This window comes from Trypanosoma cruzi, genomic scaffold (assembly GCF_000209065.1).
Source record: "Trypanosoma cruzi strain CL Brener 1047053517083 genomic scaffold, whole genome shotgun sequence".
Taxonomy (NCBI): domain Eukaryota; phylum Euglenozoa; class Kinetoplastea; order Trypanosomatida; family Trypanosomatidae; genus Trypanosoma; species Trypanosoma cruzi.
In genome coordinates this window covers 315187-330686 of record NW_001849564.1, presented here as the reverse complement: position 1 = coordinate 330686, position 15500 = coordinate 315187, and the positions used below count along the sequence as shown (strand labels likewise).

The window sequence follows — 15500 nt, the reverse complement described above, 5'->3', positions numbered from 1 at the left end:
GAGTTTGTCAGCCTCTTGTATTCTTCTCAAGCCAATTAGATTTTCTTTGGCTTATGATATGCGTCCGTTGATCCACGTTAACCCCACGGTCTGCATCGCTTCTGGTGCTGCTATTGATGATCTTTGCGATTTGATTTGTCAGCGGTTGCTTTGTTGTCTCCCTGAATTATTCCTGATTCTTTGACGATGTGGTCTCCTCCGACGGCGAGGTCGATACCGGTGACGGTGGGGAGAATGCATCTCAGGGCGCTGGATGCGTTGCAGGCGTGCAGCGGCGTCTGGAAGGCCCGATGGGTGCCCGTCCGCATTAAAGTGCCAAAAACGGACCCGTGTGAGAGCAGGAGGCACTGCGACTTCTCCCGGTCCTGCACAGCGAATTCGTTCGACGGCGCGTTTGGCTGTAAGAATGGTGTTTTGACCTCTGCGCACGAGAACGCTCTTGCCGAGGAGACTGTCCCTGCTGCTGTCAAACTGCATGCGGATCGTCTGCTCGTCCGGCCAATGGAGGGTCCGTTGATTGTGTCCTCATTTGCCACGGGCAGCGTTTGCAGTTGGTTCACGGTGCCTGCTGGGCATTGTTCCGCTGGAGTTGCCGATTCTGTCATGGTGCTGTGCGTGGCTGCGGCGCTTGGTGGTGTGTGGGCACTGCTGTGCGCCACGCTGGAGGATGTCCTTCCCGTCGCTGGCGCCATGCACTTTCCCGGTCGTTTCATTTCACGGACGCATCGCCGCACACCTGATGGCCCATGCTCTCGGGTTCAACTGCCTGCACATGGCCAGCCGCAGCATGGTGAGGAATGTTGCCTGTGTGCGTGGCAGGGCGCTGTCGGTGGTGGTGGACTCGACGACTGCCGCGATGGCTGCGAGGGAGCACCACGACTGCGACGACATTGATGGCATGGAGCTGCAGGATGGCGATGGGGACGGGAGGACGCTGGAGGCGCACTTATCACAACACCACGCGAGGGATGAGTGGATGGCACCGATTGGGAGTGCCGGCTGCCGCAGAAGAAGTGCTCCGCACTGAAAATGAATGAATATTGCCACATGCTTTGCGCATTGGGCGTTTCTGCCAGACGCCGCACGTCGGATCGTTATTCCAGTGGTTGCTGTGTAGACGGAGTATCCATGAAATGTCAGCCAAACGCCTGATGGACCGTTGCCCCATCACTGATCCCGCACTGGATGTTAGGGATATTGAGGCTGTTCTTTGGAAGGAAGAACGTTTGTCTGTGGTGCCTGGGGATGGGCCCTCTTCGTGGTGTCTGGACACGCTTCCCAACAACACGACGGATGCGAGGGACCCGGAAGAAACATACATCCCGGTGCTGTCATGCATGCGGCATTGAGGTGCCTCGGCATGCAGTTGCATCTGAGAGTGACTGAAGGGGGTAACGCCCGTTGTGCCCCATGCACGGCCGGAGCGACGATTGCGTGGGCCGCTCCGCCCTACAATGAGGGAAGCGGTATTTGCCGTGACCACGCGCAGGTGTGCACGATATCTTTCACCAGCGGTAGCCTACTTCCAATAGTTTCGTGGGACGGCGAGGAGAGAGCGTGTGGAGCAGGACGGTCTCACCGGCATCTACTGAACAAGCTTTGCTACGGGCATCCGTCCCCGATCCAGAGAGCATTGGGACCGGCCGCGGCACACCACCGAAGGATGTCGACTTAGCTGCTCCCCAGAAGCATCCGTCGCCAGAGGAGAGGGAAGTTGCCTCCGGTGCCACGACGGCAACGGAGTGCTCTTGCCCAGCGAGACCGCGGGTGCGCCGCAGGAGGCGGAGAAGAAGCGCGATCTTCCGGACATCGACGATGTGGCCGCCGATGGCGTGACGTCTGTTGTGGGACAATCATTATGAGATGAGGCCGTGAGCAACAAGGCCGGTGGCGGTGCCACAGCCACGGGACCCAGGAGCCCTGATGCCGCTGATGACGCGCAGGGCGCCGTGGACCCTCCGCCGAGGGAGGATGAAGCGGCGGTGGTGCGCGCGGGGGTTGGGAGGCAGACATGAAGGACGCCCCGCCTCCGATCCACGGCAATAACAGTGCGGCTGCTGCTTGTCCCTTTCCGCTGATTCTTCTGCTTGCCGCTGCCGCCGCGGTGCCAACACTCAGCAGTGGGTGCAAGAGAGAAAGGCCTATATCAACTGGCATGTTCCTGTCAGTATATACATACGCTCTGCTTTTCTGTATAATTTGTACCAGGTACATGCTGTATGCACTCTCCCTCTTTTGTCGGTCGCTGATGTGGCGGCACCACGCTTGTATTATGGGTTGGGATAAGAAATTGTTTGGCTTCTTCTGAGGGATACTGTGGGGTGTTTGTGTGCGTGTACGAGGGATCTGTGGGTTTTGATTTCCCTATTTTTGTTTACCTGCTTTGGCATTGTGTAATGGTACTTCCCTTCTCCATTATGTGTGTTCTGAAGTGTTGCTAGGGCACCGGGAGCGGATGCCTGTTGATGCACACCGTGCATTATGCGCTACATTGGTGGGAGGGGAGACTGACATAACTGGCGGGATTCAGTAAGGCGCATTTTTGCCCACGGACCCTGCAGCCGCAGCAGCCTGAGTGGCGCTTTGCATATGGACGTGTGGATTGTTTCTCTCTTGTGAGGCCTTTTCTACTGCGTGTCATTCTCCGCTCGGGTACCGTGCCCGTGGCAGCAGCGGCGGCATCAAAAGAGCATTGCGTGTTTGGAGAGTCCTTGATTGAGTACCTGTCTTCCTTCTCTGTTCTGTCGATCGATTGTACCGTGTGCCGGCCAAACGGTTGACATGACGTTCTTCTGACGGCGGGGTCCACGTGACATGATGTTGCGTCGCGTGCTTTGTTGCGGGTGTGTGATTTCAGCAACGGTTTTTGGGCGGTTGCCTGTTGGGTCGTTGAGGGCGGCGTGGCGACGGGTGTGGATGGACCCGATTGTGAGCCGTGGCTGTTCGTGCGGGGGAGCCGCGGGAAGGAGGAGGCAGCGGAGCGATGGACTCACGAGGAGTGCGGTAGCGTGCAGTCATGAAGATTGGCGACAGGGTACTCACTGCCGCTGTGAGTTGCCGTGTGTGGTGTTTGTTTCTGTTATTATTGCTTGCGTTGTTGGATGTGGCCGCTGTGGGGGAAGACTGTTTTTTGTTTCTTTTTCACGCCGGTTTGGCATCCTTTTCTGCGCCGTCATCTCTGTGTTCCTGCCGCACTCTTGCGTCCTCCTTCTCTTCCATTGGGGGCAGCTGCGGGTGGGTTTTACATGCCGTGGAGTTGTGCGCCGTGCTGTCCGGTGCTTCATTTTTGCCTGTTCTTCCTGCGTGCACGCGTCCCCCATGCTCATGACAACAACCCTCATGCAAACGCCACTCCTCCTTTTCCATGCTGCTGATGTGTGTGTGTGTTCTTCTCATCCTCCTCTCTTTGCCCCTCCCTAGACTGTGTGTGCAGCCGTGATGATGATGATGATGACTGGCCGTGTGCTGCTGGTGTGTGCCCTCTGCGTGCTGTGGTGCGGCACTGCTGGAGCTGCTGCTGATGGTTCTGAGGAGAGGGCGGATCTTTCAGGGATAGGTGGTGGATCTCTGCCGGAATTAAAAGAAATTGGAAAGTCCCCAGAAGAACCCCAGGGCAAAAAAGATGAAGCAGGAGATGTTAAAGGAAAAAAACATCCCGCATCCTCAGAGGATGAAGAAGAAGATGATGCAGATGGTGATGAAGAAGATTATGACGTTGTTGATGATGATGATGATGTTGAGGAAGAAGAGCGAGAAGAGGAAACAGTAGAGACAGCAGAGACAGAAATACCCAATGATCCAACAAAAGAGGAAGCATCATCACCACCACAATCAAAGCACGAAAAAGGGCCAGCAGCAGCACCAGCAGAAGGAATCCCAACAACACAATCACCAGCAACGCCAGTACAACCAACGACGCAAGGACAGCCGCCAACGGCAGCGCCATCACCAGAAGATTCACCAGTGCCAGCAGCGTTGGCAGCAACAGTAACACCGGCAGTAACACCATCAGAACAAGGAAACACACCAGCAGCGGCGCGGAAAAAGGATGAAAAACAATCGGAAGATATTGACCCGGCACAAGAAAGCGAACAGCCCGATCCTCAAGATGTCGTGTTAGTGCAACATTCACAAGGTGTTCACGAGAGCAAGGAGTCAAACAACAATCCACGAAACCCAGCCAGCGCCTCCGCCACTGCCAACCAGCGGGATGCAACATTTAACGGTCGTGGTGAACCAGCACAAACAACATCTTCAACTAAAAGCGGTTTTGAGAGTAACGACGATAACAGTGGCACTGAAGAAGGGATATCAAGCGATGATCCAACTGCTGACGGTGCAGGGAAAAACGACACAAAAAACAGTCAAAATAAGCATGGCAATACGAAGGAAACCCCAGTCGAAGCCACAGCCGTAAAAGCCACAACGGCGACGACTGGCGAGAGTGACGGCAGCACCGCGGTCTCCCACACCACCTCCCCTCTTTTGCTTCTTGTTCTTGTTGCGTGTGCGGCTGCGGCTGCGGTGGTGGCCGCGTGAGAGTGAGTGAGAGAGCCGTGCACCGCCCGCACACACACTCGTCCTTCACTCTCTGTGTGTGTGTCCCCTTGCATGGACTCTCGCCCTCACCTCACCCCACGAGGCACACACAATAATGTGCCCATTGTATATATGCATGCACACCCATGCAGGACCGTTGGTGCTCTCTTTTGCACGACACGCACCGCTGCCGTCCTGCCTGGCTGCATGGGCGGAGCACCGTAACTGTTTCTGTTTTTTGTTTCCATTGCATTGAGTGGGCGACCTCTCTCTCTCTCCCTGTGTGTGTGTTTTGCTTTATGGGAGCAATGAGAGTGTGTGCGCTGGTCGTCCCACGCTTCGGCTTTGTTTTTTTTTCTTTTATTGTTTTTTTTGATTTTGTGGTTGAGTGCACCCATTACTTTTTTATCGATTATTGGCAGTTTGCTTTGACTGCGAACGTATGACTTTTTATTTTTTATTCTTTGTTTTCTTTTCTCTGAGATATTGTCAGTGTTTCCTATTCTTGTCAAGCCATGAAGTGTTTTCCTTCATGTAAAGCATGTGTCAGTTGATCCACGTCACCCCACGGTCTGCAGTGCTGCTGGTGCTTCTGGTTGTGATGTGTTGTGCCGGCGGGTGCTTTGCTGCCAGCCTGACGTACTCCTGCTTCTCTGACAAGGCGATGCGTGCGGACAGGGCGAAGTCGATCCCGGCTGTGGTGAGGGATGTGCCTTTTGGATCTGAGGGTGCGTCGCAGACATGCACCGTCATTGGGAGGAATGGATGGGCGCCCACCCGCATCAATGTGTCGACAAGGGACGTGGATGGCACCAGGAAGTATTGCAGCTCGGAGCGGTATTGCGCAATGAATTCATTAGTGTCAATTGCAAGTGTGAAGGTGACTTTTTTCTATGCTGAGAAAAGGGAAATATTTGTTTCGTTATACCTTGCAGCCACTGTTCGTTAATGGCCTGCGGGCTGTCCGTGGCGATGTGGCCAGTTTTCCCTCTTGAACGATGCTGTCGTGCGAGAGGTGGTGTTCCCAAATAGTCGGATGCTCAGTTGTCGAGGACGGCGGCATTCCCACAGCGTGTGCGGCAGGGCCTCCCGTGGATTGTCGCGGCTCAGCGGCTGGTGGTGGTTGTAGCAGAGGAGTGGCTGAAGGGCTACGGCTGTCATTGGAGCTTGCAGAGGTGCGTTGTCCGTTTTTTGCTCGTTGATACGCCTGACATTTTCGGTAGTGACCTGCGCGTGAGGCACCTGTTGGGGAGACCGTGGAGCTGTCGCAGAATCCACATGTGAGGCCTTCTGCAACGATTGGAGTGCCAGAGTTAGTGCGTCGGGCGTGTGCCTTCATATTGTGGACGGACGAGAAGACGCTGCTGCAGCTTGGGCAGGACGACGTTGATCCGCTGCTCGTCTTTCTACGAGGAGGTGCCGTGGACACGCCAGGTGGAGGTTCCGGAGGAGGTCGGGGCGGTCCTGCCTCTTCAGTGTGAGGAAGGGACGGCACCACCGACATAAAGGGTTGCCTGTGATCTGCAGGGTGCGTGCCGGTCTGCCGAGGAGTGGACAGGAGGACGTCCATCACCCGCTTGCTGGTCGGCAAGGAGTGGCGGTGCTCACGTCGGGAAGAGGTTACGGCGGAGGCAGAGCACAGACGCGGTCCCAACAGCACCGCAGCACAGCCGATCCCAGAGGGCAGGAACGTGGCGCCACCATGCCTCGAGGCATCACAGGCCTGGGATCGAGAGGACACCAAGCTGTTTCGCACGGACCTCTAGCAGCATGGAGAAGCCACGACGGAGGGCATGATTGCGGTCCTCCCGTTTGCGGAGCAATTCAGCTCGGGGCAGGCTGCCGCTGCAACACACTCGGCGTGCTCCATTACGTCCGTACAGATTACTGTGGGAATGTCACGGCTGCCGCTCGTACGGTGCCTCGGTGCATCTCAAGCCATTTGATTACAATGGTCAGAGACGTTCCACACGCCGAGGTGGAAGCATCACAGTCAGCTTCACGCAGGACAACGAAGACATGTTTCCGTCGTGGCAGCATGCCTGCCTGTCGCGGGATGCCGTCCTCCGTCCCTGCAGTGTGGGATGGCAGATGGTGGTCCGAGTCCATTCAAACAGGTGGACGTCCAGTGGGAGACACGCAGTGCGCGTTGCGCAATCACATCGGGAAACGAGACGCTGCGGCCGCTGATCCACGTTGCCTGTGCAGGGTCGTCGGAAAACTCAATCTCCATGCCGCTTGGGGTGGCGGCGGGGTCCTCTCCTGCCGTCGTGGATGGCGAGCAACCGTCCCGCAGCTCGTGGTGTGAATTCAGGTCAACCGCAATAGGAACAAGACGATGAATGGTGCTCGCAAAGTGAGCAGCGTGAGCAATTGCCGTGGGAAGGCTGCAGAGGTTCACCACGTACATGCTGGGGCAGGCAGGTGGGCACACGCGGAAGGCGGTGGTCTCCAGGCAGTTGGTGCCACGAGTAGAAGCGCTCGCACGACAGGGTGTGGCGCACCAAGAAGGCCACGCCACCGGCACGCCCACCGCAGGCCTGGTGGAAGTCACGGCAGTCAATGAGCCTCGTCGCTGGGGCACCCTGGTGCCTGCACTCCTGCAGAAGAACCATGCCGGGATGGTGCTGCGCCAGTCGAGCAGCAAGGGCAATCCTGAGGGGCGAAAGGCCTGAAGTTCTGAGCTGCCAGACAACTACGACGCCATCCTCATCGAGGCTGCGGCTCTTGCGGACACCACCGCAGCGGGTGATGCCGACGAAGTGGCCGCACTGAAGCGACTGTGCGGTTCTGTCAGTCAAGCTGCAGGCAAACCGCCTCGCCGCTCCACAACCGACAGAGCGTGGGACCTTCTCGAGGGGTGACGCCGTCGTGGTCCCCATCACGCTCGCAGCAATGCCCTGCCGCAATCACTCCGACAGAGAGACAGGGAAGAGTGTGTAGATGTGTGCCGAGAGCACAGCGACTGTCATCGTCAGAGGCGGCCATCGTGGCACCGTCCGTCACGCGTCAGCACACACCAAGCAACGCACGAACCCAGCACAGTAAATACAACAAGAGAAGAATGATCCCAAGAGCAGTCAACACCTTCACGCATGGCGGGCATCGTGCAGCCGTGTTGCCATTTCAGCACGGGACGCAAGCCAACGTCCTGCCGTCGCCAAGAGCATTCCTGCAGAGCACCGTGCAATCACTTATTTTCTGTGTGCTGGAAAGGCAGAAAGAGGAGCACAGGGAGGCACATCAACACGGCAAGAGGCACAGCTGGATCGCAGGAATAAATGCGGTACGGACCCAACCTCAACAATCACGCACGGTGGCAGCAAACATCCACAAAGCAAAAAAAGAAAAACACGGCGGCAGGGTGTGGCTGTGTGTGTGGCGCTGCGGGTGTCTGCCCGCCCTGACCGCAAGAAAACAAAACAAGAGGGGAAGAAATGTGTGCTCCGCCCCACAGGCCCTCGTCGCACGCCCACACGTCACGGCTCCCTCAGCGCGCCGTTCGTCGCGGCCCCTCCTCATGCGTGCAGCAGGCGAGGCGCACAGGGCCGTCGTCATGAGCGTGTCGGTGGGTGTGCGAGTGGAGCAGTTGGGCGGGAAACACACGGCACCCCTCACAGGAAGAGTGCAGCAGAAACAATTAAAAGAGGGAAGAGTAGAAAAAAAAAACGTTCATATTGATTGCCCCCGAAAGCAAAAAAGAGGGATGTGAAAAAAAGCAAAAAACACATGAAAATGAAAAAAGAATTTTAAAACCAGAAAGAAGCAAACATTAAAATAAATTTAAAATACGCAAAAAAAGGACTGGGTTTGTAAGAAATAGAGAAACGCTCATAGCAAAAGCAAATTAAAAAAAATTAACAAAAAAACAACAACAACAAAACAGAAACAGTTACGGTGCTCCGCCCATGCAGCCAGGCAGGACGGCAGCGGTGCGTGTCGTGCAAAAGAGAGCACCAACGGGCCTGCATGGGTGTGCATGCATATATACAATGGGCACATTATGTGTGTGCCTCGTGGGGTGAGGTGAGGGCGAGAGTCCATGCAAAAAACACACAGAGGCAGAGAGTGAAGGATTAGTGTGTGTGCGGGCGGCGCACGGCTCTCTCTCCCTCACTCTCACGCGGCCACCGCAGCAGCAGCCGCACACACAACAACAACAAGAAGAAGCAAGGGAGGGGAGGTGGTGTGGGAGGCCGCGGTGCTGCCGTCACTGTTTTGTGTAATCGTCGCCGTTTGATTTGTGTTGGCGGTCCCTGTTGATTGAGGTGATGCCTCACTCATTTTGACGCTGCTGCTTTCACTGTCTTTAGGCGGCGTCATGGAGGTTGTTTGAGTGGTAACGTTCGGTGCGGCTGTGGAAGTTTCCCGAGGTTGTTCCAAGGAAGAAGTGACATTTTCACGCTCCTGCCCCTCTTCTGACGGTGCGGCAACATGAGTTTCAGTACTCCCCGAATTATCTTCTGTGCGCTCCTCACTTTTACGGCTGACAACATCGTCGTTACTTGAAACAGTTGGCGGATTATTACGCTCCGGACTTTCAATAGATGCATGCTTCGTGTCCCCTTGACTGAGTGAAGTCGCCGATTCCCCTGGCGAATTTTCGGATGTTCCATCACGCCGCTCTTCTTGCAGTGATTTTGAATGTGGCGGTGGATCCGTATTTTTTTGGTCGGTGTGTGGCTGCTGTTTTGTTAATTCAATATCTGAGCCAGCTTGCGATTGCGGGGACCCGGGTGCGGAATCTTCAACGTTTTGCGGCTGTGTTTTCTCTACGGAAGGGTTTCCTGCTCCACCAGTCACCGTACGATCGATTTCTTTGTCGGTAACAACACCACCACTCGCAGAATCAACAGTTATTTCGGCAACAGGTACCACCTCCTCTTCACACCTACCGCCGGCACCGCACCACAGCACGCAGAGGGCACACACCAGCAGCACACGGCCAGTCATCATCATCGCCATCACTCCTGTCACTTGCGTGTAGCCTTCAGCACAAACTAACAACACGTCAACGCAGAGTGAAAGCAAAAAGGAGAGACACGTCACACACCACACACAATAACAAATGATAGCAGCCCAGAAGCAGCAAATACCATGATGCAGTTGGAATCAGTGCGATTGCAGAACTCGCGCACCGCACCGCAAGGCAGAAATTTAAAAAATAAAAACAGAGTTGAGGGTCCGGAAGGATACCCGGAGAAAATTTAAAAAATTCATTCGACGGAACATTAATTTCATATGCCAAGCAGCACAAGACAACCGTGTGTGTCTGTGTATACATAATGCCTTCACCAAGAAAATAAATAAAATAAGAAAAGATCGTACTGTTCCCCAAGGCCACACACAACACTCTTCACATTTAATTGCGGCATCCGGCCTGTTCCTCCGCTCCCCCTTTCGTGCAGTCCGTGGGACACACAGCAATGGGGCCGGCACCGCGTGTGGGCAACAAAAAACAAGGAGAAACGCGTCACTCGTGACAGTGTGCAGCAACCGACCATTAAATAAAGGAACGGCAAGGATACTTATTATTCCAGGAAAAAAACAAAACCAACAGTAAAATGTAAATAATAAAAGAAAACACGCAGGGAACGCGGCACATGTTCTCCGTGAGGAGCCGCAATTCCACACTCTTCGGCTCAGACTGCCGTCACAACCCCACACAATCCCAGAAGAAGCAGCAACACCCAATACACGCACACACGCACAGTGCCGTCAACAGTTAACTCTCGCAGTGTCAATTTCGCGTCGTTGCACAGGGCAAAGCAGTCGTCCTGTAGACTCACACCGCTGACAGAATACTGCGCGGTGAATTCTCGTAATTGGGGTTTGTACTCGTGTCCAGAGGCATTGCGTTGGGTCAATCCGTCCGCATCACCCTCAGCAACAAATCCACTGCCTGCAACGCCGTTTTCTAAAAAGAGAGATTTGTGTCCAGTGGCGCCGGGCTCACTCACCTCGTCCGTGTTATCCGCAGCAACGTGTTCCCTGCCGCCACAAGTGACAGACATGATCCCGGATGCATTCGACGCCACTAATATTCTCGGACCGTTGGCAAAGGAAGGCCTCTTCTTGGATGCATTCGGGGCCATCATTTCGCTCGGATTGCTGGCAAACTCAGGCCTCGTCCCGGACGTGATGGTCGCCGTGTTGGATGCGGGACTCGGATCGACGGTGTTGTGTCCGTCAGCCGCCGCAGACTGTCGCCAATCCTCGTTCTGACGTGACGGCTCAGCATTAACTTGCGGCGCAGTTGTCCCACCAGATTTTGTGTCATCCTTCCCTTCACGGGGTGGCGGCAACTGACAGATGCCGTACGGTCAGCATCGCTGCTCCGTGCAGGCGTATGGATGGTTCCATCGGGATAAAATTGACGCCACCACAATTCATAAGGGCCGGCGTATTTATGCGTCGTCACATTCATCGTGAAGGCAACGGTGGCCCCTTCCTCTTTCCTTGCACAGCTGGCAGCACAGTTGCTACATGTGTGCACCGCATTGGCCACATGGCACACAGCGCCCAGCTCACCATTCCTGCCATGCATGCGCACACCAAAGCCACTGAATGCATAATTCTCATGCTGAGCCCCAGCACCGGCAGCAGAACACTTCTTCCACACACACACACACACGAACGCGATAGCTCAGGCCGCCGTCACTCGGAGCCCAACTCAACGCGGTCACATGCGGTGCTCCACACCCGCAGGAAAGGAGACGCGGGGTGCTCACTCCCTCTCCTCCCTTCTCCTCATGGCCACGGAGGAAGACAACAGCCGCCACACGCAACTGCCAGCATGCGCTGCAAAAGAAGCATTCAAATCCACCGCAATGTGCATCTCGTGTGTGTGCCCGCAGAAAGCAAAGAAGTAGAAGAAAGGAAACGGAGTATGTGGAGGGACGCACAAAAATGTACAGCGGAGTTGCATGGCGGAAGCAAGAAGAAGAAGACCGCTCAAACTCATGACTGCACCGCAGAAAAAGCAGCGGCAATTCACACAATATTTATTTAAAACAAAAGAAACCTTCCCTTCATCTTATATAAACCCCATCATAAAAAATAATTACAAATAAAAAAGAAATCGTCCATTACTGTTCCACACAAATTTAAAAAAGCAGCCGGATGCCGTGTGGCCACACCAAACTGTCTGCATATTTTGCCCGCAAATAAAATTAAAAGATATTTAAATGTCTTTCAACCGTCCGACCCTCTGTGTGTCCGCACATCGTTTATATTTCAAGGGGTCATCTGCGTGTTGCTGCTCCCCTCAGCCCTCCCATCGGCGCGTGAGTGCGGCCCGCAGAGCACAGTCACTCGTGTGTGTGGGGACTGAGAGAAGCACGCAGACATGACGGGAGTCGCGTCACTCCATCGGGAGAGTGAGCGCAGCAAAAGAAAAGAAAAAATCATCGGAGGAAAAGAAATGCTCACGAGGCCGACACCGAAGGGACTGCCAGCGCAAAAAATAAACACGAAAAGCAAAAAATATTAAAAACACGGCGGCAGGGTGTGGCTGTGTGCGTGGCGCTGCGGGTGTCTGCCAGCCCTGGCCGCAAGGAAAACAAAACAAGAGGGAAGAAATGTGTGCTCCGCCCCACAGGCCCTCGTCGCACGCCCACACGTCACGGCTCCCTCAGCGCGCCGTTCGTCGCGGCCCCTCCTCATGCGTGCAGCAGGCGAGGCGCACAGGGCCGTCGTCATGAGCGTGTCGGTGGTGTGCGAGTGGAGCAGTTGGGCGGGAAACACACGGCACCCCTCACAGGAAGAGCGCAGCAACAAACAATTAAAGAGGGAAGAGTAGAAAAGAAAAAAACATCCATAGTGATTGCCCCCAGAAAAGCAAAAAAAAAAAAAAAAAGAAATGGGTATATAAAACGCACAGCAAAGCAAACAGGGAAGAAGTAAAAAAAAGTTATTAAAGAAAATAAATTAATTACCGTGTGTGTCGGTGCAGGGGAGGTCGCAAGTGTCCCACGCGGCAGTCAGTCACTCCTCACAGAGCCGCAAACCCCCACAGTCCCAACAGAAGAAGCAGCAGCGATGGCAGCAGTCCGCTCCCACACATGGTGCCGGCATCGGTGTTATTCCCCTGCGACAAATTTTCGAGGCTGCTGTTGAGCTCCGTAGCATTCACTTCCCTGTTCAGTGGCTGTACCTCTTCCTTCTGCACATCCGTTCCTTCTCTTTTCTCCATCGTTGGCTCGCCATCAGCAGTAGAACCGCCATCCACGGTTTGAGCTCCATCGGAAGATTTTCCTGACGCCACCTCCTTTACGGAGTCCTTTTCTGCCGATGGAGTGCTGACAGCAGACACCGCTGATGTGGATGCACCGCCACTGTCGGCACCACTGCTCCCCATCGGCTGTCTCTGTTGCGTGCGATGTGTTACGGCGGGAGTGGACGAAGTTCCGGCTATCTGAGCATTTTTTTTCACCGGAGTGATGGGAGGTATAATGGAATCAGAAGCAACTGGTGAAGGCGACGACGGCTCCTTCACCAAAGGTGAAATGGGGACTTTATTCGGTTTGAGGGACCCAATCTCTGCGGAACTCAACGGGCGGTTGTACAGCAGGACGTTCCTCACAGTCACAGACACGTCGTCTTGGCCCTCTGCGCGGCCTCCATCCCCTCCAATGAAGAAGTGTGAGATCTCCTTCGAATCCGCAATTTTCAATACACATGACTCATCTCCGACACTTTTACCATCGACGTACGCGGAGCCCTGGTTGCCGTTCCGTAGCACAATGGCCACTTGGTGTTTTGATGTCTTTGTCTCCAAATAGCTGCTGTGCTCCTTGTTCTTTCCGTCATCGCACAGTAGCATCCACCCCTTTTCCTTGTCATACGACAGTCCCAGGAGAACTGTATTCTTACCGTCATCCATCTTCGCACCCATCAATGGAATGGGGGTAGCTCCCTCCGGCTCACCGTGGATGGACACCGTCGCCACAAGAGTGAAGTTGTAGTTAGCAAAGTGGTACAGCTGATTCTCCCCTTGCCTGCCAACAGGCCACTCCGCCCACGCACCACGTCCTTTAAATGTTACGCCATCGGAAGGCTCTGCTACTTTCGTTGTCCCGCCAGTTACTGTGGCGTTCACCCCGAGGTACTCGTCCCTCCATGTGTCATTAGAGAAGTTGCCGGATAAAAAGCCAACCAGCCCATCCGTGATTTTATCAGTAGTGCAGGCAGTGTCAGTTGCGGTGTCCTCCAGAGCACCCTCAGAAGGGCACAGCTTGGAGACACGTTTGTCCACTTCCTCCCAGGTCGCCAGCACCTCCTTCACACGCTTCAGCTGCTCAGTCAGACGCACAGAGACCATACCGAGTGATGGTTTTTCCGCATCGTCTTTCTTCTTCTCGTACAGTGCAATCAACTCCTCTTTATTATTATCTCCACTTTTGTACAACAGGGCGCTGGCGGCAACATCTTCGTCCTTCCCGGACACCGGCCCAATATCAACAATGTGCGTATTGTCCGTCAGCCAAAGATGGAGTTCACCTTTTCCATTTGCGCTTACCCCCTCAGTCTTCTTTGAATATACCGGCAGAGTAACGAGCATCACGTCCCTGTTATCGCCAATCTTCGCTGTGGTGAACCCGCTTCCAACGCCCTTCTCATTTCCCTTTTGTTTGCTGCCCCACACGCGCGAGAGTGTCCCGAGTGCATCCGTCCACGAATCCCCCTTTTCACCGGACTCGTACACCCTGCGGCCACCATCACACGCAGTCATCATCATGAGTTTGTCCTTCCACTCCACGACGGAGGGATCACTGCAGCCATCGGCAGACATCCCCTTCGACAGTGTCCAGCTCTCAGTACCCTGCAAGTATAGGACCAGCGAAACGGTCTTTTCATTCTTCTTAGTCCCTTCCATTGGGAACACAAGCGTATCGTCCTTCATCTTAAGACCCGATCCACCGCCGCCAATCAGCCCTGTCCAGGATTTGTGTTGGTCGCCCAGAGTGCACGGTACACCGTCAGTAGTTTTCCAATCAATTTTTTTGTCGCCTTCACCACTGAGCTCACCCTTCACGAGCAATATTCCCGATTTGATGTTCTCAGTCCCAGCCTGACAGTTAGCGGCATCTTCATGGCTGTATTTTCCAACAAGCATGTAAATATCACTTCCATTCACAACTGTTGTTGGTCGGCTCACATCTACTTTCTTGCTTGGGGAAACGCCTTCCTCCAGAACTTGTGTTTTATCCTTTGCATTCTTCAGCACTTCCTCCGGTTTGTTATCCGTTTCCATCGAGAGTAGTTGGGATGCAATGCCAGTAAAATATTTTCCATCCTTCTTGCACTGCGCCTCGGCAACGGCAAATACATCACTCCCCACTTTCAAAAGGCCGGGAACACCCAACGAGTTCACAGTTACACCATCCTCACTCTTGACGTCCTTCCATTTATAATTTGGTTCAGATGGCTTCCCATCAGAAGCCGCAGCCCCACCAGTGCCGCAGCACACCATCACGAAGAGGAGCAGCACCGTGGAAGTAAACACACGCCGGGACATTTTGGGCCTCTGCGGCTCACTCTCTCTTCCTTCCCTCCTCCTTCCGCGGGATCCGGTCACACGGCGACGGTTGTGTGTGCGGGGTGCCTTCACTGCGGCAACACGTGAGAGCATATAAATATGTGTGTGTGGGCGGTGTGTGTGCTGTTGGTTCTTTCAGTGCCTTCGAATTTCACAGTAGCGATTCGCGCTTGTTTGCTTTCCTTTTCAAGTGTGTGTGTCATAAATGGGGAGAAGAGCACAGGGAAACACATTAGACACGCCAGTGGGGTGCACAGCATGCCACTGCAGCAACAATCATTTATTCCAACCATACACACGCCGAGGTGGAAGGGCTGTGTGTTTTTTCAAAAAGGTCGACGCACAACCACCAGCAGACGTGCCAGCGCTCACAGCCAAAACAAAAAAAAAAGGGATACCCGCCTCGTGGGCAACAGGACAA

The 15500-nt window shown here is 54.4% G+C and overlaps 4 protein-coding genes and 1 pseudogene across 4 annotated transcripts, besides 6 other annotated features; 2 read left to right on the top strand and 3 right to left on the bottom strand.

Annotated features, from left to right (window-relative positions):
• Positions 1-3435: part of a sequence feature (areas not merged during assembly with more than two copies in the genome that could not be assigned to a particular haplotype) that runs on past the window's edge.
• Tc00.1047053511255.65 lies at positions 96-1001 on the top strand (annotated as a pseudogene).
• Positions 3436-4395: a sequence feature (heterozygous, Esmeraldo-like haplotype).
• On the top strand, positions 3439-4539 carry Tc00.1047053511255.50 (mucin-associated surface protein (MASP), putative; the record flags this gene model as incomplete). The annotated part of the gene is made up of 1 exon (XM_816579.1): positions 3439-4539. The coding sequence occupies one exon, from the start codon at positions 3439-3441 to the stop codon at positions 4537-4539; it is 1101 nt and encodes a 366-aa protein (XP_821672.1).
• Positions 3670-3740: a microsatellite.
• Positions 3851-4012: a microsatellite.
• Positions 4396-11934: a sequence feature (areas not merged during assembly with more than two copies in the genome that could not be assigned to a particular haplotype).
• Positions 8659-9504, bottom strand: Tc00.1047053511255.30 (mucin-associated surface protein (MASP), putative; the record flags this gene model as incomplete). The annotated part of the gene is made up of 1 exon (XM_816578.1): positions 8659-9504. One exon carries the CDS (start codon positions 9502-9504, stop codon positions 8659-8661), a length of 846 nt encoding a protein of 281 aa, XP_821671.1.
• Positions 10182-10637, bottom strand: Tc00.1047053511255.20 (uncharacterized protein; the record flags this gene model as incomplete). The annotated part of the gene is made up of 1 exon (XM_816577.1): positions 10182-10637. The coding sequence occupies one exon, from the start codon at positions 10635-10637 to the stop codon at positions 10182-10184; it is 456 nt and encodes a 151-aa protein (XP_821670.1).
• Positions 11935-15500: a sequence feature (heterozygous, non-Esmeraldo-like haplotype).
• Tc00.1047053511255.10 (trans-sialidase, putative) lies at positions 12533-15172 on the bottom strand (the record flags this gene model as incomplete). Its single annotated transcript, XM_816576.1, has 1 exon — positions 12533-15172. The coding sequence occupies one exon, from the start codon at positions 15170-15172 to the stop codon at positions 12533-12535; it is 2640 nt and encodes an 879-aa protein (XP_821669.1).